We start from the raw sequence: 25,733 nt of genomic DNA, 5'->3' as shown, positions 1-25,733 counted from the left end.
CATGATGTTTTACATAATAATACTGATGTGTTTGATGCACATGCAGGTAATCATATTATATATAGTACAAAGATGGATATGCAGAAATGCTACATGGAACCGACCTCTTTGAATCCTTGCTTAATCGATAGAGGAGGATTTAATGAAACCAAGGGATGGGTTACTGCCCATTTCCCAAGAGCGGTCCTCTTCCCACGCAAGGAAAAGGACGGTAATTTTATGAAGACTTTAGAGGCTCCAGGATTTTTACCTTTACTACATCAGCCAGTTAGATTTTTGATACAACCACAAGTACAGCCAATTGTGTTACGTTTGTCTGTTAGTGATTTGTTGAAAGGTGAAACTGTATGTCCTTCTTTTGAGTCTACTGTGTTGCCAGATTTGTTTTATTCAGTTCAAAGAAATGCAGCAGGACGGAGACCTTTGCAGTTCGCAGCGATTGGCGCTTTCCTGGCCGGAGCAGCTTTGGGGGCAGCAATCGCTGGAGCAATGACGGAGGAACTTCGAGTGGAAATTTCAGCTCTGCGAGGACTTCAGAATAAACAGAACTTTGTTATCTCACAATTATCTAAAAATCTGCACTCCGCATCTTTACTTATGGAAAGACTTTCTGCAGAACAGGAACTTTTGAAACATCATGTTGATTCATTAAGTAAGGTGATTGAGACCATGGATGCATCATGGAATGTGCGTATGAAACAATTGGAGGCAACTCAGGAGTGTGAACATTTGCAAGCAATGATCACCGCGGGATTAGAAGAAATAAGACTGTTATTTAGAACTGGCATAGGCATGGAAACTGCATCAGCTATAACCATATTAGATCCTACAAAGGATTCTTGGTGTGAAACTGGTGTTTGCATGATTAATTTATGGCAAATGTCGACATCTAAGGTTGTAATAGGATATCCAACTAAGGCTATACCGAAGAAAATTGGTAAAGATTGGATAATACCATTTGATAAGTTTTATTGGTTAAAATGGAACAATATGTCATATTATGTGCCTAGTGAAGCCACTTATGCGATAGGTAAAACAACTGTTATAGCCTATGATCTTTTCTCAGATGAACCTAGGACTTCTGATATAACTATATCTATGCCTCAGGCTACTTTGTTAGATCTTGGAAATTTTAATATGTTGTCTTGTTATCCTGAACCGTACGTGGTTCAACGATGGCAAAACATTTCTTATAGTGATTCTTTGAGTCTGAATGCTGGTTGCCATATACATACTAATGTCATGATGATGGAACATATGAATTTGACTGTTCAGAAACATCTTTTTAGGAGTTTGAATTTTACTAACACGAGAAATGTACGAGTCCTGACTCAGGTGGTTTATTTGTCTAATCATACTTTTGGGCTACATACTTTTGTACCCCAGCCACCTCTGTCGGAAGAATATAAACATATGATGAAGGCGACGGAGGCAGCCAAGTCCATTTATGCTTCATTAGGGAAGGAAATTGAGACAGTACATAACCAAACTACCGAACTTCTCCAAAGGTTTTCAGGTGAAACACATAAAGTTAAAATGTTGGTTGATTCCGGATACTTGATTCCGCGTGACTTTCAGTATACTTATGATTGTAGTTTTGTAGGTTTCTTTAGAAAATTGGTTCATGCAGATGTTAGTTGCATTATGAGATGGAACCCTTTCCATTGGCTTAAGGAAGGATTGCTATATGTATGTTGTTTTGTATTATTTGTATTATGTATTAAGGTTTGTTTAAAGATTAATAAGTCTGCAGGAAAGAAAACTTACATTAAAATGGATAAACTTCAACATTACAGGGACCATGAAGCGAAAGGCACTAAGAAAATCAAATCCAAGAAGGAGAAGGACGGAAAGATCGAGGAATTATTCTGAACAGTTGCACTATGCAAATTGTCATCTTTGCATCGAATTTCATGTAAATACATGGTTTTTATATAGTGCATATACACTGTTTGGGCAGGAACGTTTTTCTCTTTTATGTAGACTAGTAACCTTACGCAGTGGACCATGGTGTCCACTGGATAGGACCTTGGAAGGCCAAGTGCCCTCTTTGTGTGTGTTTTTGAATCATGTTTGGAATTGTATTTCTGATAATAATTTGCATTGTGATGTTTATTGTAGATATAATATACATTTGTGTGTTAAGACTTTATTTGGATTGTTCACTGAAGTGATGAAGTCTGATCATGATTTATTAACCTTACACTCTAATGCAGGTGCTTTTTATGTTAATGGACTTATTTCACTTAACTATAATAGATCATTATTATTTGGTGATAATTTATTGTGTAGAATCAATTCGCAATGCAGACAAAGGAATACATATGTTCCTAGATCTTTATTTGACATATGTTTAAGAAACATTTGTAAGCCTTACTTTATTAAATTATGGACTTATGTGGATTATCATCAACACTTACCTAAGATTGGTTAATATTATAGAATTTCTTGAGGAACTATGTCTGTGGACCAGATAATCATCAAACGGATATTAGGACGCAAGCTGAGGAACGACCTATTATTCAGGAAGGACCGGATGACTCCAATTCCGATGTTCTCTGAAAAAGATGTTAATTATCCATTTATGATAGTTCACAATTTGGTGATAGATTTGGATCTAGTAAAGGATTTGGATTTGGACCTTTATTTACGATTGAAACAACTTTTCGTTCCAAGAGTGAAAGCTCCCTTCTGCTGTGAGTTTCGTGCTATGCTTCAGCCTTTTCTGCACTCCTGTGTGGTCGGTGGCTGCATGGATGCCGTGGATTGCATCTTCCAATCTGAAGATTGGTTTGGAGGGCCGCGACAGCCCATACGTTTCCCCGAGGACGGGCAACTTCCGAATGGACGACCTAAGACAGGGGACCGTACTTGTCGCTTTGATACATCGGCACCATCAGTACCATCGGCGCCTCCGTATCAAGGGGGTGGAATGACAGGAGTAAACATCAAGGATGAATAAACAACATGAATCAGCAAAAGGACTTGTTTTGGACTTGTTTTGGACTTTGCAGTGACTAAGTGACTTTTTAGTTGTAAACATGTTTTGGTTATAGGATGACTAGATAGTATGCCCATGTTAGATAAGTTGATGATGTAACTAGGTAGTGTGCTTATGTTAGATAAGTTAGACATAAACAAGTTTGATAGAGTATATAAGCGCGAGGGAAACTCCATGTATTTGCTCACAATCAACTCTCATCGCCTGAGAGTAAGATCGTGCAGTGTGAGCCAGTCACCTCGTGTATTGCTTTGTGTGGTGTGCGAATAAACCAGCATTTCAAAAGGCAATCGAGTTCGTGCTTGGTGTTCGCGTACGTCGCGATCCGGGGTCCAGTGCAGATATCCGGAAGGGAACTCCTGGTAACCAGACAAGGCTGAGAAGCTGCTCGTGACATCTGGGATGTGAGTTAAAATATTTTTTAATTTGCCTGGTTCTATGCCAATACTGAATGTGCAATAAATCGACAGAATAACAGCATTTTCTGGATAAACAATACTTGAGGTTCTGAAGTACAGTAATGGAAAAGCTATTTTTGTCAGAAGCCTTCCCTGTTTTCATATTAGATGTGAAAACTAGCAATTCTAGCTCTGGGAATCATCCAAAGCTTCTAGCTAAATGAGGTCAAGTGTACCATTGTGTAGCTGGATTTTTTTTTCCTTTTTTTTTTTTTTTTGGGGGGTACCTGGGATTTGAACCCAGGGGCACTTAACCATTGAGCCACACCCCCAGGTCTTTTTTATTTTTTTTATTTTGAGACATGGTCTCACAAAATTGCTTAGGGCCTCACTAAGTTACTGAGGCTGGCTTTGAATTTACAATCCTCCTGCCTCAGCCTCCCAAGCCACTGGGATTACAGTCCATCATACCCAGCAATAGCTGGTTTCTTTCCCAGGAGAGCTAAAAGTATTTTTTTTGTGTGGTGAGAGTCAAGGAGGAGGTAAGGTTGGAGACAAAAGAGGAATGTGGGTTAGAATTGGGTACAGAAGACCTGGGTTCAAGGCTATAGCACTTGACACCTCCCATCTTGTTTTCCTTATCTGTAAATGAAGATGAAAAATACTTGTTCTGCTCACCTCTGGGGAAAAAGGAAATAATGTAACTGGTGAAAAATCATTTTGAAAAATAAGTTATATGCATGTAAGTAGCAAGGTGCTATTAGTTATAATTTGCCCAAGATCACTGGTAGAGACCTATATTTGAGCTATTTGGATATGAAAGCAACCACATTTTGAAAGTCATGAAATTAGTGCTAATAAACCTAATACACAGAAAAACATTTGAAAGCACATGAATTACCTGAGGATAGAAAAGTTTGAGATTAAGAGAAGTTCAGAGTTGGATGGTCTAGGTGCAATTTCTTATTATAGAATCAGAAACCCCTAGACTTCACATAAAATATTTATTCTCTTTTATAAAGTTGCACAAACAGAACAAAATAGATTGATGCCTGCCCTATAAGGCAGAGGACACTTGAGACCTAGTGTATAAAAAAAACAGCTTACTAACTGCATTGTACTATATGAATAAGTTATCACTGGAAAACAAAGTACCAAGCAGAAAGCACAGGACACCATGTGTGGCCATTAATATTATTCCTTCTCCCTTCTATTCCTTTCTCTTCATCCTTAGGCATATGGAATAGGTATATTATTAAATTATAGCTGAAAACCTCACTTTGAGCAAGAGAGCAATCCAGAAATTTAGGGAGTTGAATTCTAGATAAATAAATAAAAATAAAGCAGTTTCATCATTAGTTTGAAAAATCTATGATCACCAGTTAAAAGTTGAATAACAAAACAAAAGTTAAAACATTTCTCATCAGGCAATTCAGACTCACGGCAACGTGTATTGTTTGTCCGACATGCACTGTCACATCGCAGCTTCACTGTCTTGCAGACAACTTCAATATTATTTTTAAACTGGCAGAGGCAGCAGGCCAAATGGCTAGGTAAGATCCTATAAATAGAAACACAGAGGATTAAGTTAATGGAAAAGGAGTTACTTGAGTAGTAGAAGAAGAGTCCAAGGCTATCACAGGACAGTGTAGAAAGGAGTTCTTGATACATATAGCCTGGACAAGTTGGATAGAAACCAATGGTAAACTGCTTTTCTAATTATTATTTTTGTACCAGGGATTGGATCCAAAAGTGCTTAACCACTGAGCCGTGTTCTCAGTCCTTTTTATTTTTTGAGACAGGGTCTTACTAAATTGCTTAGGGCCTTGCTAAGTTGCTGAGGCTGGCTTTGAACTCATGATCCTCTTGCCTCAGCCTCCTGAGCAGACAGGATTATAGGCATGTGCCATGGTGCCTGGCATGTGGCTCTTGAATACTGTAGATATATAGGAAGGAGGAGGGAGATGCCCACCAGAAAGGAAAGCATGGCAGTGGGTATGGAAGGCCTAAATAAAAAAGAAATTAGAATTGGGTGACAGTAAAAAGCATCTCCTTTCAACTTAAAATCTTGCTCTGGGTTAGGAGTGCACAGGAAGATAGAATTCTAAGAAGGATCTGAATAAGTCTCCAACTACTGGAGTCCATATCTCAATTCCGCTTGAGAGTGGTAAATGGTAGACATTATTCTGGGCATAAAAAATAGCTTAGTTTAACTCACATTGTGTGGTTAAACAACAATAGAGATCACATTGGCCAAATCTGGACACTTTGAACATGTAAAAGCATAAAGAGAAGAAACGTGCATAAAAATAGATATTAAATATCATCAGCTATTAAAGAAATGCAAATTAAAACCACAATGAGATACCACTACATTCCTACTAGTAGAAAGGCTAAAAAAATATTATTCCTTGAAACAAGGAATAACTTGAAACAAGGATTAGATGAAGACATGGAGAAACTGCAACTCTTCTATTCTGATAGTAGATATGCTAAGAATTATGCTAAGTGAAAGAAGCTAAAAATCTACTACTAGATGATTTTATTTATAAGACATTCTGGAAAATTTTAAACTATAGGGAAAGATAAAAGATTTGGTGGTTTGTAGGGGCTGGTGGTGGGAGGAGTGGATGAATACAAAGCGATGTAAGGGGCTATTTTGGGAATGACAAATGTTCTATATCATCAGGTGGTGGTAACTACATTACTATACATCAAACTGTATGCTTACAGTGTGAATTTTATTACATGAAAATTATACCTCAATAAAGTTAAGAAAATAATGTATTAAAATAATTTTAAATTCAAGATATGAAAAGAGACCTAAAAAATATCAAGTAAAATAAATCCAAGAAAAAAAAAAAAACTTACAGTTTTTCCAATTCAAGAGTCATCAGGAGGATATTCTCAATTGTCGAAAGTGATACTTGAGTTGTTCCCATGTCTCTGAAAGAGAAAGCCAAGATATTCATGATGAACCCCAATAAATATTCTATACTTGAAAAAATATTTCAAGGACATGTGATAATTTTTCTATTTTGGCTTCTCATAAAACAAGCTGCCTTAAGAGTTTATTTCGAATAGAAGATAATTCCATAAAGCTCTTATTGAAGATACGTAAGTTTACTATTTGCACCATCAAATAATGATCTTGGCATTGAATAATAGAACTTACATCTTTTTTAAACCATCATCTTACTTCTTATTTTCATATTGCATCATTTCTTTCTTTTTTTTTAGATGTAGATGGACACAATATCTGAATTTATATATTTTTATGTTGTGTCGAGGATCGAACCCAGTGCCTCACGCATGCAAGGCAAGCACTCTACCACTGAGCTACAACCCAAGCCCCTCTTTTTTTCTTTTTTAAAAATAATATACATGTATTCCTCTGTGCTTTCTGGGATAAATAATATAAGTGTTCTTTAATATGGCTGCCTTCTTCTGATGGCTGTCTTGCCCCATGATATATCCTTCCTTAACTCTTCTTTACCATAACATTTTTCTCCAGTAACTAATTAAAATTAAAATTATGACTTTTTAGTATTAATACAAAATACTTAACCCTTTGATGAAGTAAACAAGAAGAGCAGAAATCATATCTTGAGTTTAAAATTGTTGTGATACTTACAGATATTTTAATGCTGGCAATTTAAAAAGATATGAATCTTCAACAGTTGTCAGAGGATTACGACTGAGAGTTCTGAAACATGCAATGGAATTAAAATTATATTTTCAACATGCATGAGACTACTTTTTTATAAAGAACTTATATGTTTAAAAAATATTTTGTCTTTATATATAAATCACCCTTAGAATTTCATAAGGCACTTTTTTATTTGGGAATTATCCAGCTCTCTAGAAGATCAAGTGGAAAAGAGAAAGAAAAAGAAAAAAGGAGGGGGAAAAAAAGTGAACACAAAGAAAAAAATATGGCAAAGAATTTTCAGGTCAAAAACCCTAGAAGTAACTATACTACTAGGAAGCCCTTGCCCTATAGGAAACAGTATTTTTAGTGCCTTCCATATTTCAAGGTGTTTGTCTTTCATTTTTAGAAATTTAAAACATTTCATGGTCTAATTCACTTAGTTAAGAAAAAATATAGAACCAATTCCTTGGCTTGGAAGTCAAAGGAAAGGGGATAAAGCTAAGCAATGGAACTGGTAGAAGTCATGCTCCCAGCACCTACTGTCACTGGTATTTTTCTATCACTTCAGAGCCTAGTGCAGCAAATTTTCTAGGTATTAGTAAATGTTTGTTGAATAAATAAATAACATTATGTTTACATGTAAATAAAATGAATTAATTCTCTCTTTTTGAGATGGGATCTCACTATGTTGCTCAGGGTGGCCTTGAACTCCTGGGCTCAAGTGATTCTCCTGCCATAGCCTCTGGAGTAGCTGGGACTATAGGAATGTGCCAAACACCAGAAATAAACTTTTTTTTTTTTTTTTGTATGCAGGATTGAACTAGGGGTACTCTACTAGTGAGCTATATACCCAGCTCTTCTTATTTTTTATTTTGAGACAGGGTCTTGATAAGTTGCCCAGGCTGGCCTTGAAACTGCTGAAGCTTGCCTCAAACTTGCAGTCCTCTTGCCTCAGCCTCCCAGTGTAAATTTATTTTTATGCAAATGTTTACTTTAAAATACTGAAAGATATTTCTTCAATTCATTAAAGCAAGCAAACAGAAAACAAAAAGACAAAAGAAATAGGAAAAAAGAAAAAGAAAATCTGACTTTAGCTTAACTCTACTCAAGAATCATTAGTGTATTCCTACAGAACACTTTTTGAGGGGTCACCAGAAATAGTACCCAGGGGAACTTAACCACTGAGCCATATCTCTAGCCCTTTTTATGTTTTAAGATACAGCCTCACTAAGTTGCTAAGGCTGGCTTTGAACTTGTGATCCTCCTGCCTCAGACTCCTGAGCTACTGGAGTTTATAGGAATGTCTTACTGAACCTGGCTAGAACATTTTTTTAGTTGTTTCTTTATAATTATTCATAACATTTTAGGATTCATTTTAACATAATTATAAAAGCATGTAATATAATTTGCTCTAATTCGGTCCCTAGTACTCCCTGTTCCCCCTCTTCTCCTTCCCCCTGTTCTCTCCCTTCTACTCTACTGATTTTTCTGCTATTTACTTATAGTTTTTAAGAATAATTATTGCAGCTAACATCTATTAGGCTGCCAGGCATCTATGATCAGCATTTCATATTTAATCCTCATAATAAGCTTATGTGGTAAATGTTATCATGACCCCATTTTACAAATGAAGAAACTGAGGCACAGGGAGGTTATATAACTTATCCTAGGGCCACCAAACTAGTAAGAAGCAAAGCTGGAATTTGAACTCATTTCTGACCCCAAAGCCCATATAAAGAAAAAAAAAGGGGGGGGGGGTTTAAGACAGAAGACAGATGTTACTTTAACCTTAGCTTTGAGAGAACTAAATTCAGAAATGCCTCGATAAACTTCATCTGCTCATCTGGAAAAGTCTATGAGAATTATACTTCTACTTCTTTTCCCTAATTATTTTCCATGATTAAATAATTAGCCCACAGAACTGAGACTGTAGAGATTTAAAACCTTTTTATAGGTGACATCAGTGAAAATTGGTGGAGTAAGGATATCTGAAAATACATCCCTCCACAAAGGCAACAACAACAACAACAAAATGGCAAAATGGTCAAAATCACTTTTTCCAGTGTTCTGGAAATTTAATCAAAGGCTTACAGCAAACTAAGAAGCATTTATTCCAGAAAAACAGCTGAATTTCTATACGAACAGTGAGATTTGTGTTGTTCTTCCATTCCTCACTCTCTAGCTCAGTGATAGCTTTGAAAAATAGCCCAGCTGGGTGCGGTGGTGCACCCTGTAATCCCAATGGCTCAGGAGGCTGAAGCAGGAGGATCATGAGTTCAAAGCCAGCCTCAGCAACAGGGAGGTGCTAAGCAATTCAGTGAGACCCTGTCTCTAAAAAAAAATTCAAAATAGGGCTGGGGGGTGGTTTAGTGGTTGAGTGCCCCTGAGCTCAATCCCCAGTACCCCAAAACAACAACAACAACAAAAAACTCTTAGGATAAAATATAGGAGTAAATGCTCACAACCTTGTTTTAGGTTAAAAGGTTCTCAGATATGACACCAAAAGTATAAATAACCAATGGAAAAATTAGGTAAATTAGATTGTATCAAAATTTAAAAGTTTTATGCTTTGAAGGACACTATTAAGAAGGTGAAATGACAACTTATAGAAGGGGATAAAATATTTATAGATCATATAGCTGATAATACACAGAATACCCAAAATGTATAAAGAACTCCTATAACTCAGAAAAAAAAGACAACTCAATTTTAAAATGGGGAAGTCATAAATAAACATTTCTTCAAATAAGATATGTAAAGGCCAACATGCTCATGAAGAGAATGCTCAGTTTCTCAAGTCATTAGGAAAATGCAAATTAAAACCACAAGATACTACTTTATACTCATAATGTTATGAAGAGAAAGACTGGTTAAGCATTGTTCCTTAATATAAGGCTTTAAATAAAAATAAGACAGATAATAACAAGTGTTGACAAAAATACAGAGAAACCTGAACCCTCATACTTTGTAGCTGGGAATGTAAAATGGTGAAGCCACTGTGGAAAACGGTCTGGGAATTCCTCAAAGAAGTTAACTATAGTTACCACATGACCCACCAATTCCCTTCCTAGGTATGCACCCTAGAATTCCCTTCCTAGGTATGTACCCTAGAATTAAAAACATGTGTCTACACAAAAACTGGCATTATTCATAATAGCCTCAAAGTAGAAACATCCCAAATATTCATTAATTAATGTTTAGATGAATTGATATAATGGTACATCTATACAATGGGATATTATTCAGCTGTAGAAAGTACTGATAACTGTTACAAGGGTGAACCTAGGAAACAATAAACCATGTGAAAGCCAGATATAAAAGGCCGTTACAATATAACTTGTCTATGTGAAATGTCCAGTATAGGCAAATCCAGAAGGACAGAAAGTAGTGAATGCCAGGGACTGTGGGGAGAAAGAAAGAGAAAGTGATAGCTAACTGGAACCATGTTTCCTTTTGGAGTGATGGAAACGTTCAGGTAGATAATGGCGATTGTTGCACAACCTTATGAATGCATTGAATATCCTGAATTGTGCTTTGTAATGTTGCTTTTTTGTGGTGTGTTATATCAATTTTCTTATTTCCATGTTTCCCCATTCACAAGACAGAGCAGGCACAGGGCCTGAAACTTATCTAATTTGTGGGGCCTGAAACTTATCTAATTTGGGAAATGACCTCTGATAAAAACATGCAAAATTTATGTATATAGAAATTGGGAGGGCCGGGTGTGGTGTCACACGCCTGTAATCTCAGTGGCTTGAGAGGCTGAAGGAGGAAGATCGCGAGTTCAAAGCCAGCCTTGGCAATGGAGAGGCACTACACAACTCAGTGAGACCCTGTCTCTAAATAAAATACAAAATAGGGCTGGGGATGTGGCTCAGTGGTTGAGGGCCCCTGAGTTCAATCCCCAGTACCAACCAAAAAAAAAAAAAAAAAAAGGAAAGGAAAGGAAAAAGAAAAAGAAAAAGAAATTGCGAGGGCCCCAATCAGAACCTTACAAGAGACCTGAGCAAGGGAGGAGACCCAGAACTTAGGTTCCATTCAATTCATGATATATCTACACCAGCTGAGACCTCTGTACAAACTTTTATAGTTCAGAGAAAATTGGTATTTTAACTTATAAACACCCCAGTACATTCATATTGATCATAAAATTACTGGCATCTTCCCTTGGCAAGTTGCCTTTGGAAAGAAATTTAAGAGGCTTATCTCTCACTATGGCAAGTGTTTCCTGAAGCAAAATGGCTTTATCTATTAGAAAAATTTTACCCAAAACAAAAGTGCTCAGCTCCCAATACACACTTGGTGGATCGTGACCATTGCGCCAATCTTTTTTTTTTTTCTCTCTCTCTCTCTTTTTGGTACTGGGGATTGAACTCAGGGGCACTTAACCACTGAGCCATACCCCCAGCTCTTTTTTGTATTTTATTTAGAGACAAGGTCTCACTGAGTTACTTAGGGACTTTGCTAACTTGCTGAGGCTGGCTTTAAATGCATAATCCACCTGCCTCAGCCTCCTAGCTGCTGGGATTATAGGCGTGTGTCACTGTGCCCAGCTCTTTTCTTCTTTTTTAAGAGACAGGTCCTTACTATGTTGCCCAGATTGGCCTTGAACTCCTGTCTTAGCCTCCCAAATGGCTGGGACCACAGCTGTGCACCTTGTCTGGCTCATTGTGCCAATTTATGAAAGCAACTATGAATTGGTCTGAGAGGCAGAGCTCCATTCGCACTGCATGAGTGTTAATGTCCATTGCCATTTGGCTCTGATTTCTCATCATGAAGCAAATGCTTTTTTCTGTTCAGATGAACACAGAAACTAGAGATAGGTTGTTGCCTCCTCCATTATGAGTCTTTTCTGACCCACCACTCATCCCTGCTTTGTTTGAAAAGTAGACCCTCCATATTCTTTCCCCAAGTTAGGCTTCAGCAAATTGATGAAGGGGAGGAGGTGGCTGCAATAAATGAGCATCTGAAGGAAAAGTTAATCCAGCTCCAGGCATACCATAACCATCCCTTCATGGAACCCAAAATGAACCATGTGAACCTGGATTTCTGATCCACGAGACAGGTGAGCAATTTTTTCCAAAATTGAGTTGAGGGGAGAACTTTCACCTTGAGTCTTAAATCCCTTTCAGGGTTAGGGGTATATGTTGCTCAGTGCCAGAGTGCTTGGCTAGAATGCCCAAGGCCCCTGGGTTCCATCCCCAGCACCGAAAAACAAAACAAATCAAATAAATAAGTAAAAACAAAATTCCCTTTTGAGCTGAAAGGAAATAAAACCCATACTTCTTGTTGAGGGTAGTCAGAAAAGAAAGTATATGTAATTAGGTCAGAGCAATGTATTTTCTTTACAAATAGTTTTTACACTTTCTCACACCTCAAAGATTCCTACTGCCTACATACAATTCATGACTTCAGAGGCAGGTATTTTTAGAAAAATAATGCTCTGGGTGATTGGGGAGAGAGGTCCCCTGAATGAGGTTTAAAAGAATTCGTTTCTGCTTTCCATTGAGAAAGCACCTACATCTGTGCTCCCTGGAGGGCTTTATGCTAAACTTCATTCTTTGTAGCCCTGTTGCATATATTTAAGCAGTTAGGGACTCTAAATGTGAGATGGAATCAGAGTTAAACTCAAAAATGAAATTCAAGGACAATTCACATGTCAGAGCATCATCACTGAGAAGACCATGGCAATGCTAATTTGGGTGTTGCTTGCATGATGCTTTCTATTATCTATGCCAGAGATCAGTGCTAGGGAAAGCAGAGCATGTCCTATATAAATTACAAGTGTCTTGGCCTCTCTGTACCTTAGTTTCCTCATTTGAAAAGAATGAATGGATCTTAAGACATACTTCTTAAGACAGCTAACCAATAACTGTATAATGTTTTTAACACATAGTTTTGGGGTTTTTTTTGTACATGCGTGTATCTTCTATTTCACTTACAACTTGTGTAAAAACTGCAGTCCATGCCATGCCTGAAATGTTCCAAAGCTCAGTTCTGTCAGTAAATTGCAACCAAGGTTTCTACAAAAAAGATAAGCCAAAGAAGAAGGAGAAGAAAAAAGATATTCTTTCAGAACATTTATCATTTGGCAGTGATTCTAACTTATATATGATTAAATGTAATCTCAATACTTTTTCCACACACTAAAGAAATCTTGCTGTGGAAGATCCTGACTTATGACTTATATTTCTGCGTTTATACATGCAGAGCCTTAGCTATAAAACAGTGAATGCTCAAAAAATACTTGTGATATTTACTTCTCTAAAACAGGGCTTCACAACTTCAATGCTATTGACATTTTGGGCTGGAAAATTCTTGTTGTGGAGTTTTGTCCTGTATATTGTAGATGTTTAACAGCATCCCTGGTGTCTGGCCACTAGATGCCAAAATGTCACCTGTGTGTAAAATCACACTAATTGAACCACTGCTCTGTAATGACTCATTTCAATCCATGTATAATAATTCTCATACTTATCTTTGCTAGATACGTAAATTTTTAATCATAATTTCACATGAGTAGCAAGGGGGTTTATAAAATTTCAAATATCAAGTTATACTTGTAACTTACATAAACTGCAAAAAAGGTAGTGGTTCAAATGTACGTCTTTCGATAGATTGTATTTTATTGCAGGATAAATCTCTAGGAAAAGTAAAAGGAAAATATTGCCTTGATTAGATATTAGCTATCTAATTAGTATGAATAAATAGAATCCAGAATTGATAATATTGAATACCTAGTTTTTGTTTAAATTCTAAACCTTTGGACTTATATTTGAACTTTTAGAGTTTTTAACCCTGCCCACTCTTCTCTTGAGTCTCACTTTCATAAATAAAATATACAACTTTATATCTTGACAGGTTTTGAGATAGTCATTCCTGACAGTAGGATAATTATTATGTGACCTTTTACAGTTTTATCAAGTTCAACATTATGGGCTACAAGTATTAATTTCTGCATGTAATTTTTTAAATTAAAGGGAATATTCTCATGTTCCTGGCTTAATTTGGTTTTTCTTTCACACGTGCATGTGTATGTGTGTGTGTGTGTGGTACAGGGGATTGAACCCAGGGCCTTGTGCATGCTAAGCAAGCACTTTAACACTGAGCTATACCCCTAGTCCTTTATTCTATTTTTCTAACCCAGTTTAATACTAGAAGAAAAAGATACCTTTCAAATCATTTGAAAGACAGTTACTCCTCTAATTAATACGTGACTTTGAACTAATTCAGAGTTGTACTTTCTATCATACTAATGGAAACTCATTTTGGTTTCATATTACCTTAATACTCCATGAAGTCACTGCTTCGGTTGTGTAGTGCTGGGACAATGAAAAACAACATGGAACTGCATTTTTATTTGAAAACACCCATTCTGATTAGAGTTGACTCTCTTACTTCCACAGATTTCAGCTTGTTCCTCACTTTTCACCTGGATGGGTAGAACTGTCATGACTGGTGTCTCCAACTCTAGGCTCTCCCTTTCTAATCAATCCCGAACACAGTCACCAGTTAGGCTGTCTAGAATTGGTTCTTAAAGACCAGGATTACCTGGGAACTTTTGAAGAATGCAAAATTCTCAGCCCTACTCCAGAATGACTGAATCAGTAACTATGAGGGTGGTATCCAGAACCAAGTTCTACAAAGTCCTCCAGGTGAATCTGAGAGGAGACTCAAGGTTGTTTTAGAGCACTGCAGATGGTTCCCCACCACAGCTCCTTTGCTTGGCACTCGAAGTCCTAGAAGGTTGGGTTCCATTCTCTCTCTTGTGCCCTACAGGTGCCCATGGCACTCCCCAAACACATTTCTGTGTTTTGCCTTTCTCCCACTCTCCCTTTGTAAGCTTTGTATATTTTCCCTAAGATGCCTATCTGATGATTCCCAGTGAGGCCCTTCGAGGTCCTGTTGAAACAGCACTGCCGTAGGAACATTTTCCTTAAACAGTTGGAAATCTTTTCTCCTCTTTTGTGCTGTAGACACAATTTATACCTCTTAGTGCCCATATTCATTTGTTTTCAATTCAATTGTTTTTGTATCCCATTTCTTCTGATACAAACTCTGTGAAAGCCTGGACTGGGTCTTGCTCATCTGTGTTGCCCTCCAGGTTTAAAACTGACACAAGTATTTGAGAAACTAAAATATTTATAAAATAAATGAATATCTAGGGAGTGAGGAGGGGGACAAAAATGACTAGTTAAAAAGGAATGCAGTTTGTGACTTCACAGCTGGCCCTTCTGCTGCACCTCTTTAGCACTTTGTCATCCACTGGGTACTTGCTGCATTATGGTTTGAGCTTAGCCTTGTCTCCTCTGTGAGCCCCTAAGTTCCTAAAGAAGAGGAACCTGTCTTACTCATCTTTGTCCTTCCAATACTAGGGAACAGTGTTTGGCATATTCTTTTGAGCTCTTTTTTATTGGTTAGTGTTTTTTTTTAAATAAATGCAAAATATATATATGCTAACATGAAATAATTAGCTAACAACGTATTACATAGTAGAAATAATGAAAAGTCTACTCCATTAAGCAGTTATCTCATTTGTTGTCTCCAAACCTGGTTTGTAAGGTTTGAGGCAGAAGTGACTAAAACCAGCAATACAAAAGCAGTTGTCCCTGAGGGCCTAGGAGGTTTGATAATTCAAAGGACTACTTTTAGTATCATGTGAAGCTCTTTATACTCACTTCTTTTAAGCCTTCTACATCTGAAAAAAGAATATATTTACTAAAAACATCATTAGTTAGCTTAATAGGGTTAATGACCCACACATATCTAGATACCACAGACAAAGGATAAAAATCAAGCTTTCACAGCAAAGAACCTAAATTATCTTTAACCAGATAAAAATACTATGTAAGTGTTCCCTCCTTGACAATAATAATAATAGAGAGATTTTAATTTTGTGATTAATGAAAAGTTATAGGCAGTTCTGATCTGCTTACTTAGTGTAAACGTTGCAAGCTACACTATTTAACCATCATTTCAAATATCTATTTTCTGGAAGGGGATACTGAGATTGAACCCAGGGACAATTTAAAACTGAGCCATATCCCCAGCCCTTTTGATTTTTTATTTTGAGATTGGGTCTCACTAAGTTGATTAGAGCCTTGCTAAATTGCTGAGGCTGGCCTTGAACTTGCAATCCTCCTGCCTCGGGCTCCTGAACTGCTGGAATTACAGGCATGTACCACCATGCCCAACTTTTTCACATTTTTTATTGGTGTATTATAGTTGTACATAATGCTGGGATTTGTTGCTACATATTCATACATGCACACAATGTAACAATAAACTTTGGCCAATATCATTCCCCAGCACTTCCCCCTTCTCTCCCTTCTTCTCACCCCTTGGTTCCTTTCCTCTTTTCTACTGATCTCCTTTTGATTTTCATGAGCCTCACTCCCATCTTTCTTTTCTTTTTTCCTCTCTAGTGTCCACACATGAGAGAAAACACATGACCCTTGACCTTCTTTATACTTCTGTGTTTGGCAAATATCTATTTTTAATGAAGGTATGCCAATTCCTGCATTGAAATCCTTAATACTGCTTAGTAGTATTAGCTACTACTACTAGCTTAGTAGTCTTGAAAATATTATTATGTAATTTACTTACTTAGTTATTTAGTCTTTTTTTTTTTGTTCCAGGGATTGAACTCAGGGGCACTCAACCACTGAGCCACATCCCCAGCCTTATTTTGTATTTTATTTAGAGCCAGGGTCTCACTGAGTTGCTTAGCATCTTGCCCTTGCTGACGTTGGCTTTGAACTTGCAATCCTCCTGTCTCATCCTCCTGAGCCACTGGGATTACAGGTGTGTGCCATCATGCTGGCTAGTTATTTAGTCTTTAAGCATTAATTTAATTCAGTTTAATTGTTAAAACATTATGAATTAATGACATTCAAATGAATATAGGTGGCCTATTTTTTTCTCTCCTGTAGGCACCAAACTGAGGTTAACTTTAATTCCCTCTGTTCTACTAATCCAACTTTTTAAAACCTTATTTGCAAAGGCCAGATAGTAAATATTTTAGATTTTGCAGGCCACATACGATCTCTGCTACATATTCTTTCCTATTTATTTTACAGCATTTTAAAAATGTAAAAATAATTCTTAGTTAATGAGCTGTATAAAAATTGACTGTGGTTTGGTTTTGATCCATGGGCTCTAAATTAGATATAAATACATGTAAACACTTATAAAACAAGGTTCATATGAGTGTTAGTAATTGCTCTGATCTTATTACCACTTTTCCACTGTAAGTGGAGTTTTTTTTTTCCCATCCGTATCTTGTCTATATAATTTTTAAAACTAAAAATGCTTAGGAGGTATTTAATGCTGGAGATGGGTTAAAATCTATACAAACTTACACAATCACAGAATTTAATTGCTGGAAGAGATTTTACAGATTATCTAATATGAACCCCTTATTCATTACATAACTCATAACTCACAGATAAATATGATTAACTAACTTACAAATACTGGAGGGATAGCAGGCCTTCAAAGGAATCTTTGTGTAATTCAGTCAGGGAATTTTCACTGAGAATTCTGAAAGATGAAAAGGTTATTTCTGGGCCAAAATTCAGCACAAAGATGGAGAATATCCAGTGGTAAAACAGTATGAGAAAATGAATGCTGTCATATTCTCTTGCCAGGAGTATAAAGTGGCATAACCTTTTTGCGGGTAGCTAAAATTTCATATCTACAATAGTCTTCACCCCCCAAAATCTCATTTCTATTCTATAGAATTATATGCCCATGTTCACAAAGAAGTATGTTTATTGACATTATGCATGTAAACAGGAAAACCATATACACTCTAAACATCCATCAGTAGGGGAATTATTTTTAAATAAACCATGATATGTTCATATGATGGAATATTATGCATGAGTTCAAATGAATAGGGTAGGCTCTGTGTACTAAAAAGAAACCTGACATATGATGAAGTGAAAGAGTCAAGTTGCATGAATGTTACCATTTATGTAAAAAAAGATAATAAAACCATGCAACAAACCTATTTTGCTATATGTAAATATGTGTGTAGGCAAATGCATGGGGAAAGATCCAGAAGGTTATATATACCAAACTCAGAGTAGTGGTTTCCTCAGGGGTGGAGGGTTAGAGCACAGGGATGGTCTCACTATACCTGTTATTTCATATTTACTCATTAAGAATGTAATTATGTATTACTTACAAAATGGAAAATAAATTTAAATTGTTTTTTACTTACTTCAAAGAGGGTCCACGAAATTGAATTTTTATTTATTTATTTATTTTTTGCTGTGGTCCTGGGGATGGAATCCAGGGCCTTGCTCATGCTAGGCAATTACTCTACGTACTACTAAGCTACAAACCCAGTCCCCATGAAATTTAATTTTTAAAATAACCACCAAATTTCACTCAATACAGGCTGAATTAATTTATGGAGGGGAAAACCTTTTTCTAACAGTATTGACCTCAACATTCTAGACTAAGAAGGATCTTACAATGCATTTTTTTTTTTTTTTTTGTATTCATGTTTGGAGAGAATATACTCACAGTTTCTCAGCCCAACGGTAAGATTTCCATATGTTTTCTTCAATGTAAGAAATAACATTTCCTTGGAAATTCCTGTGAAGAAACAGTTTATACCTTTGAATAAGTAGGGAAAAAAAAGAACAGAAAAAGTAAAACAATCATGGAGAACATTCAAATATAGAAAAAACAAACAAAACAAAAACCCAGATTTCTAATTTTCAGAACTATCAGCTTCCCGGTTTCACAATAAGATAATAATGTGAGCCACTGGCACAAATGATAAAGCAGAAGTTTAACTTCCTATCTGTCAAATTTCAACAGAAAAATGGCAAGAATTTACCATATTAACAAATATGAATTAAGAAACACATTGCAAGTGACACCAAAGCTTTGCCTAAGTGCCCTCTGTTGAAATATCTCCAGGTATTAGGAGGATAAGGACAATTAGAAATCACAGGAACTGGGCTGGGGATGTGGCTCAAGCGGTAGCGCGCTTGCCTGGCGTGCGTGCGGCCCGGGTTCGATCCTCAGTACCACATACAAACAAAGATGTTGTGCTGCCAAAAACTAAAAAATAAACATTAAAATTCTCTCTCTCTCTTTAAAAAGAAATCACGGGAACTAATGTGCTGATGTGGAAAGATCTCTTGAACATGTTGCATAGAAAACAAGTATGAATCAATGTTTTTTTTCTTTTTTAAACTTCATCAGGGAAAATTGTGCATAGAAGAGAAAGCAGAAAGAAAGACACACACCAATATGTAACAGGGGTCATCTTATGGGTGGTAGGGCATGGACAACGGGTGAAAAAGGACAGAGGTATAGATTTTCACTTTGATCCAATATACTTCTGTTGACTTTTTTTTTTTAAATGTGAGAATGTATCTATGAATGACATGTTTAAAGAAGCTGTTAAATTATGTTCAGTTTCAACTCTGCAGATACCTTCAACTTTTTTTTTTTTTTAACTCTGTCCTTATCCCTTAGCAATAACTTTTCTGTTTATACATCTTTACATAGACTTTTTCTTGGCATTTGGGGTTGGAGGATAAGCCTGCTCATCTAGTGGACAAATGCCTAGTGGACATTTCCACTCAACCAGAAGCCTTCGGAGGGCTTTATGTTCCCCACTAAGAAATGGCTAAGACTGAACTCATTTCTCTCCAACTGGCTTTCCTTCCTGGTGTTGTTTTCCACCTGCTACATCACCAGCATTCTCATTTTTTATCCAGGACAAAACTCGTGGAGCCATATTTTATTTTTCTCTTTTCGATACACCTCATCCCCTAACTCTTTTAGTCAATCATTAAAGCATTTGTTATTCTTCTAAAGCTCCCAGGATTTTTTTCCTTTTAACAGACTAAAGTCAAACCTTAAAATGTTTTTAATATCTTACTTTTAAAACCTGGCATTTTTATTTGTTATCAAACAGAATAAATTGATGGAATTTGATTTTTCTTTTTCCAACTTTTATTTGTCCTTTTTAGTTATGGAAGTAGAATGTATTTTGACATATCATATACACATGGAGTATAACTTCCCATTCTTGTGGTTGTACATGACGTGGAGTTACACTAGTTGTGTATTCATATATGAACATAGGAATGTTATATCTGATTCATTCTATTGTTTTTCCCATTCCCATTCCCTCCTCCTTCCCCCACTCCCCCTTGCGCTCCCAGGATTTTCTTTCTACTCCCATCACAACCACTCTGATTAAGCTCCTTCTTGCTTTACTCATAGATTTTGCTAAAGTTTTCTAGGTGGCCCCATTGAATTAAGCTTTCTCTTCTAGATCACTCTAAAAATGGATTATAAAATTATCTTCCTGTTTTAATTATTTTTATCTCTTGCTTGAAAACTTTCAGTGGCTCTTCATTTCTCACTGTGTAACTTTCAAACACCTATAGTTGATATTTAAGATTTTTCATATTACCTTTCATTGATTCTAACCCAATACTTTGTAGGCCTACTAGTCTACCAAATCCTGGTCATTCTTGCAGCCATTCCTTTGTGTAGATATACTTCCTGTTTTTTTCTTTAACAATTATAGCCACTTTCAAGCACCAGGTAACATTTGAGCCTATCTGTACAGCTTTCCCAACATCCATACCTCAGTAATGAAAGATTCTGAAGAATTACTGCACCTGTGGTCTGCATCCTCTTTTAGTACTTAATTATATATCATCTCCATTTTTAGTCTTCTTCCCACCTATCATTTTCGTGTTCTGTAAACAATGTCATATTTCTGTGGCTCCTATAGTACTTAGCCCTCAGTTGGGCACAAAATGGATGTTATATGAAAGCCAAGGCTAAGATGAATTCTGGACATAACTGAGGGACTGAATAATAATATTAACAGCTAGTATTCATATATGATAGGCACCGACATGAGTATTACATGTACTCTCTCATCTAAATTTCACAACAATCCTATGAACTGGTAACTATCATAATCCCCATTTTCCAAATAAGGAAACTGAGACATAGAGCTTTTTTGCCCAAGGTCACAACGCTAATAAATGAAAGATCTGGGTTCAAAGTCAGGCAGTCTTATTCTAGAATCTACTCTTAACCACTTGGTTGTATCATCATTAATGAGTTGTAAAGCAGATGGAGCAAAATGGTAGAGCTTAAGCAATGATATGATAGGGCTAAATAAAAATGGGTAAGAAAATAAAGGATGATCACAAGTGAAAGATGGGAGAAAGGACACAAGAGTAAGAAGGAAAAAGAGGATATGGAGAAGTTGACAAGCAAAAACTAAAAGCAAAAAGTCAGTCAATGTGGGTTGGGGAGATGAGAAAGGTCCCGGAGACCCTTGAGGAAAAGGGTAGGCAGAATTCAGAGCACAAATGAGGAAAGGTGATTCTTACAAGACTGTGAAGGTGCCATTGTAGCTGTAGGGCTCTAGCACAGGCACTCGGTGGAGTTTCTGCATTGGGGCGAGACCAACACACAACAGTGTCTCATCTTGGCAGGTACAGAGCTCACATATACTAGTGTTCTTGGTGACATTTTCATCCTTTTCTGTGGCATAAATTTCGGGGAAATGAGTTGTGGTTTGGTCTGGCTCCACTTGTGCAACTGTGAATTCAGTCATATTTGTTTGCTGTGAAGTTGTTTCAGTTGTTGAAAGAGTTGTAGGAGTTGCAGAACTTTCAGTTGCCACACTGGGTAGTGGAGTCAGGGTAATTGTCACGTCTGGAGGTTGAACTCCAACACTAGAGGACTCCGACACCGGAGTTGTACTTATTGTTGGAAGTGTAATCTCATAATATACAGGAGGTTTCGCTATAATCTCTTTATATGGCTCTGGAAGCTGAATTGGCTTCCCCGGCAAGGTTTGAGAAGACGCAATATCAATGTTGGGTTTTGAAGTTATGGTAATTTCCACTTCAAAAGATTGAGCTATGACTGAAGTTTCCTTGTGGTTGATTTGAGGATTTGTAGTCTTTTGGTATGGACGTGGAAATGTCACATCAGGGGGCTCTGGAGGAAGATTTGTAGTTTCCAGATCTAGATGTGGAAATGTTGTCTCCGGGGGTTTTGGAGGAGGATTTGTAGTCCCCTGGTGAGGACGTAGAAGTGTTACCTCATGGGGCTTTAGAGGAAAAGCTGTAGAATGTTTACTCCCACATTGGGCTCTGGAGTTATGGGGAGTTCCACGTCGTGGGGCTTTGGAGGAAAAGCTGTAGGATGTTCAACCTTGACATTGGGCTCTGGAGTTATGGGGAGTTCCACATCCTGGGGCTTTGGAGGAAAAGCTGTAGGATGTTCAACCCCCACATTGGGCTCTGGAGTTATGGGGAGTTGCACTTCCACAGGTTTAAATGCGAGGCTGGGTACTGTTGAATAATGAACTTGATTCTCAGTTAGGACCTGTGGCTGAGTTGAAGTTTCTTGTGTTGGAATCATTCCTTCTTGATACTTTGGAAGCAAAGTTGAGGTTTTCTGCATGGTTGGAAAAACAAATACGGGGACCGTTGGAAGAGATATAGAGAACGTTCCAATAGCTATAGGGAACGATGAAAGAGCTACAGGCTTCTTCTTCGCCCTAGAACGTTTAGTGGGTTTTGGAGTCGAGGTGAGTTCCAGGTCCAAAGGTTGAAATGTAACACTGGGTGATGTTAAATCCTGAGCTTGATTCTGACTTAGGACCTCAGTTGAAGTTTCCATCTGAGTTGTGGTTGCTTGTTGGGCTGAAGAAAATCCAAAGTTTTCAGGGAATCCTGGAGACTGGGAAGGGGCATTCGACTGGGTTGGATAAAATGTAACTTGCTGGGTGGAAACTGGCTCAACTTCTTTAGTGGCTTCTGAAGGTACAGTAACTATCAGAGCCACATGTTGAACTGTGGTTTTAGGCAAATTTGAAGACCCACTTCTGAACATTACTTCTAGATCTTGAGGTGAAAATGACATGGAATCACTGAAGGAAGCAATAGTCGGGACAAATGTGGATTCTGGAGGTTTAGTTGGGAGTGTTTCCTGGACTGGTGGAAGTTCAACACTCACGGGGGGCGTTGAGGGCAGAGATGAGCTCTCCTGCTGACTTGATAAAGATTCCTCAGGCAGCTCTTCAAGCTGACTGGGGACCTCTTGATCAATTGGAGGTTGTTCCTCCTCTAGAGGGGGGCTTGGCTGAGGTTCCAACTGCTCAGGGGACACTGAGGACTCATCTAGGGTCTCCTGTTGCGCTGAAGTTTCAACCTCACTATTCAATTCTGGAGTAGGAGACTCAGCTTGATCAGAACCTAGAGAAGAACCTGTCACATCCTCACCTTCTGGAGATTGACCTACATCGTTAGGGAGCTCTGGAGGCACAGTTGGGGCTTCAGGCTGGGATGCAGAAGGTCCTGACTCATTAGTTGGAATTGAGGGAGGAACTATAGCCTCACCATTGATCATAGAAGTTCCCACCTCTGTAGTGGGTTCAGGTGTTATAGTCATTAGTACATCTGCAGGTTCACCGGTCACACTGGGCAAGTCTAGAGATTGCACTGGTACTTCCAGCTGGCTTTCAGAAGACTGGTCCTCCCCAGGAGACTCAGAAGGCTCAGTTGGGGTCTCTTGCTCACTGAGAGAAGGTTCAGTCTCCACAGGAGGGCCCGGAGGCTGAGCTGGGGTCTCTTGCTGGGTCAGAGAAGGTTCTACCTCCTCCACATACTCTGGAGGCTGAACTGGGGCCTCCTGAACTGGGGCCTCCTGAACTGGAGCCTCCTGAACTGGAGCCTCTGGCTGAACTGGGGCCTCCTGAACTGGAGCCTCTGGCTGAACTGGGGCCTCCTGAACTGGAGCCTCCTGAACTGGGGCCTCTGGCTGAACTGGGCCTCTGGCGAACTGGGGCCTCCTGCTGGGCTAGAGAAGATTCGGCCTCCTTGGTAGGTTCCGAAGTTATGGTAATTTCCACGTCTGCAGGCCTACCTGTAACACTGGGCAAGTTATAATAATGAACTTGATCCTGACCTAGAGATGGAACTACAGGTAGAGTTGGTAGAGTTTCAGCTATATTCTCCATAGGGGACTTGGGAGCTTGAACTGGAGTCTCTTGCTCAGCTAAAGAGGGTTCAGAGAGCTCTGAAGTCTGAGCTGGAGCCTCTTTTTGGGTTGATGAAGGTTCTACTACTTCAAGACCCTCTGAAGGCTGGGTTGGGGCCTGCTCCTGGCCTGAAGGAAGGTGAATCTCTTTATCTGCCTGCGGAGTTACGGTAACCAGATCTGCAGGTTTACTTGTGACAACCGGCTGAGTGTCACTTCTTAGAGATGAAAGCTTATGATGCATTGATGCTTCACCTCCTAGAGCCTCCTGGTCCTCAGGAACTTCTTGCTGGGACGAAGAGGACTGGAGCTCCTCAGGAGTCTCTTGGGCCTCCACAGAAGGTTCAACCTGGTCAGGAGTTTCTGGAGACTCCTCTGAGTTCTCCTGGGATTCCGGAGGTAGGTTGCCAGAAGAAGCTACATCTGTACTTGGATACACATAATCATCCTGCAAGTTGTTCTGAAGCTGAAGTTTTGCAAATTGCTTTGGAGTTCCACCAACAACTTTAGCAAATCTCGGATGCTGAGCTACATCCTTCTTCAGATTCAGTGGTGAAACAATAAACTTTGCTGCTTTTGCACTCTATCTAGAGGTGGAACAAGTACTTCAAATGACTGGTGATCTGTAGACTGATGCAGATTGACAGTATGAATCTTACTTTTGAGTCGAGCATTGGAACCAATTCTGGGAGCCTCTCTTTCGGAATTAGTTTGTCTTGATGCAGCAAACTGATCTTGAACAGCAAACTGATCCATCTCTGGGGCCAGCTCTCCAGGTGAAACCCTGCCCAAGAATGGAAGCAAACTGTCAGTTAACTTCCGTGGTGAGTCCAACATCTGGGAGCGAGCAGAGGACCCCAGGTCATCAAAGACTCCCGGGTCTGCCGGGGGTGTAAGCGCATGGGGCGATAAGGGTGGGAGTTCAGAGGAGAGCAGAGACCAGGGCTTGATAGGCCCTGGGTGCTCAGTGGTCAGCTGGAGAGGGTCCTGGGGCGACTCCAGAGGCTGAGCTGCCTGGACCAGCAGCCACAATGGTTGCCACGTGAGGAGAAGCCCTGGTGCCCAGAGGCGCAGCAGGGACATGACGTGCGGAGGCTTCGGGGCACAGCGACCTAGGCCAATGGGGCGCGGGGCGCGCCTGTGGGAGCCTAACCGTTATGGCAGCCCCTTGAGGCGCGCTCCTGGGAAACCTCAGTGGCCCCGCTCCACCCTTTATTTATGACACCTTGATTATGACACCTTTATTAGGCTCAACCTTTATTAGGCTCGCTCAGACCGGGAGCCTTTTCCCACAATCAACCAACCCAAGCTTCCCTTCCCCAAGCAGGGGCCACAATCGACCCCCACAGGCCCCCTCCCCTACATCGAAGCAGGATCTGGGCCCTAGATGTGGGTGGCACCAGGATTCTAGCAGCCCATTGGGTGGGGGGCGGCAGAGATTCCCAAGGAAGTCACAGGACTGAGCCTCTGGGGATATTCAGTAGTGCTAGTCCAGTTCTGGCGGCCTGAATTCTTCCTCTTCCAGGCTGAAATCCCAGAGATATTCTTCCTCCCCTTGGCTATACTGCTTCCAAGAGAAGCAAGTGACCTGTAAAACGAGGGCCAGTTAGGTTAACAGGCAGACTACACA

The 25,733-nt window shown here is 38.8% G+C and overlaps 2 protein-coding genes across 8 annotated transcripts in view; both read right to left on the bottom strand.

Annotated features, from left to right (window-relative positions):
- The window catches only part of LOC124104144 (leucine-rich repeat-containing protein 37A), a 37,213-nt gene extending 15,543 nt beyond the window's left edge, over positions 1-21,670 (bottom strand). For 2 of the 7 annotated variants that reach the window (XR_009228418.1, XM_058584859.1), the window contains exons 1-8: positions 21,442-21,670; positions 18,587-18,658; positions 17,522-17,593; positions 13,623-13,694; positions 12,994-13,074; positions 7,034-7,105; positions 6,271-6,345; positions 4,842-4,960 (exon numbers count right to left, since the gene is read on the bottom strand). Coding sequence is in view for 6 of the 7 variants with exons in the window: in XM_058584859.1 (XP_058440842.1) it covers positions 4,842-4,960; positions 6,271-6,345; positions 7,034-7,105; positions 12,994-13,074; positions 13,623-13,694; positions 17,522-17,593; positions 18,587-18,658; positions 21,442-21,668 (790 nt within the window). In the remaining variant the exon portion in view is untranslated. The remainder of the gene's footprint in view (positions 1-4,841; positions 4,961-6,270; positions 6,346-7,033; positions 7,106-12,993; positions 13,075-13,622; positions 13,695-17,521; positions 17,594-18,586; positions 18,659-21,441) is intronic. The other 5 variants (XM_058584861.1, XM_058584862.1, XM_046460801.2 and 2 more) reach the window with 5 other exon arrangements.
- Positions 21,671-23,654: 1,984 nt separating this feature from the next.
- On the bottom strand, positions 23,655-25,186 carry LOC124104109 (leucine-rich repeat-containing protein 37A3-like). Its single transcript, XM_058584857.1, has 2 exons — positions 24,776-25,186; positions 23,655-24,686 (listed from the first exon to the last, which is right to left on the bottom strand). The coding sequence occupies exons 1-2, from the start codon at positions 25,184-25,186 to the stop codon at positions 23,655-23,657; spliced, it is 1,443 nt and encodes a 480-aa protein (XP_058440840.1).
- Between the last annotated feature and the right edge of the window lie 547 nt (positions 25,187-25,733).

This window comes from Marmota monax, unplaced genomic scaffold (genome assembly GCF_021218885.2).
Source record: "Marmota monax isolate L192 unplaced genomic scaffold, Marmota_monax_Labrador192_F-V1.1 WCK01_AAM20220418_F8-fsc00319, whole genome shotgun sequence".
NCBI classification, from domain to species: domain Eukaryota; kingdom Metazoa; phylum Chordata; class Mammalia; order Rodentia; family Sciuridae; genus Marmota; species Marmota monax.
This window is presented reverse-complemented; position numbering and strand designations above follow the sequence as displayed.

Excerpts from the sequence above, each read along its gene's own strand:
- LOC124104109 (XM_058584857.1), bottom strand. The coding sequence starts at position 25,186 with ATGTCCCTGCTGCGCCTCTGGGCACCAGGGCTTCTCCTCACGTGGCAA. Across the intron at positions 24,687-24,775 it reads CTCCCAGAATTGGTTCCAAT|AGTGCAAAAGCAGCAAAGTT; the intron begins GCTCGACTCAAA and ends ACCTCTAGATAG.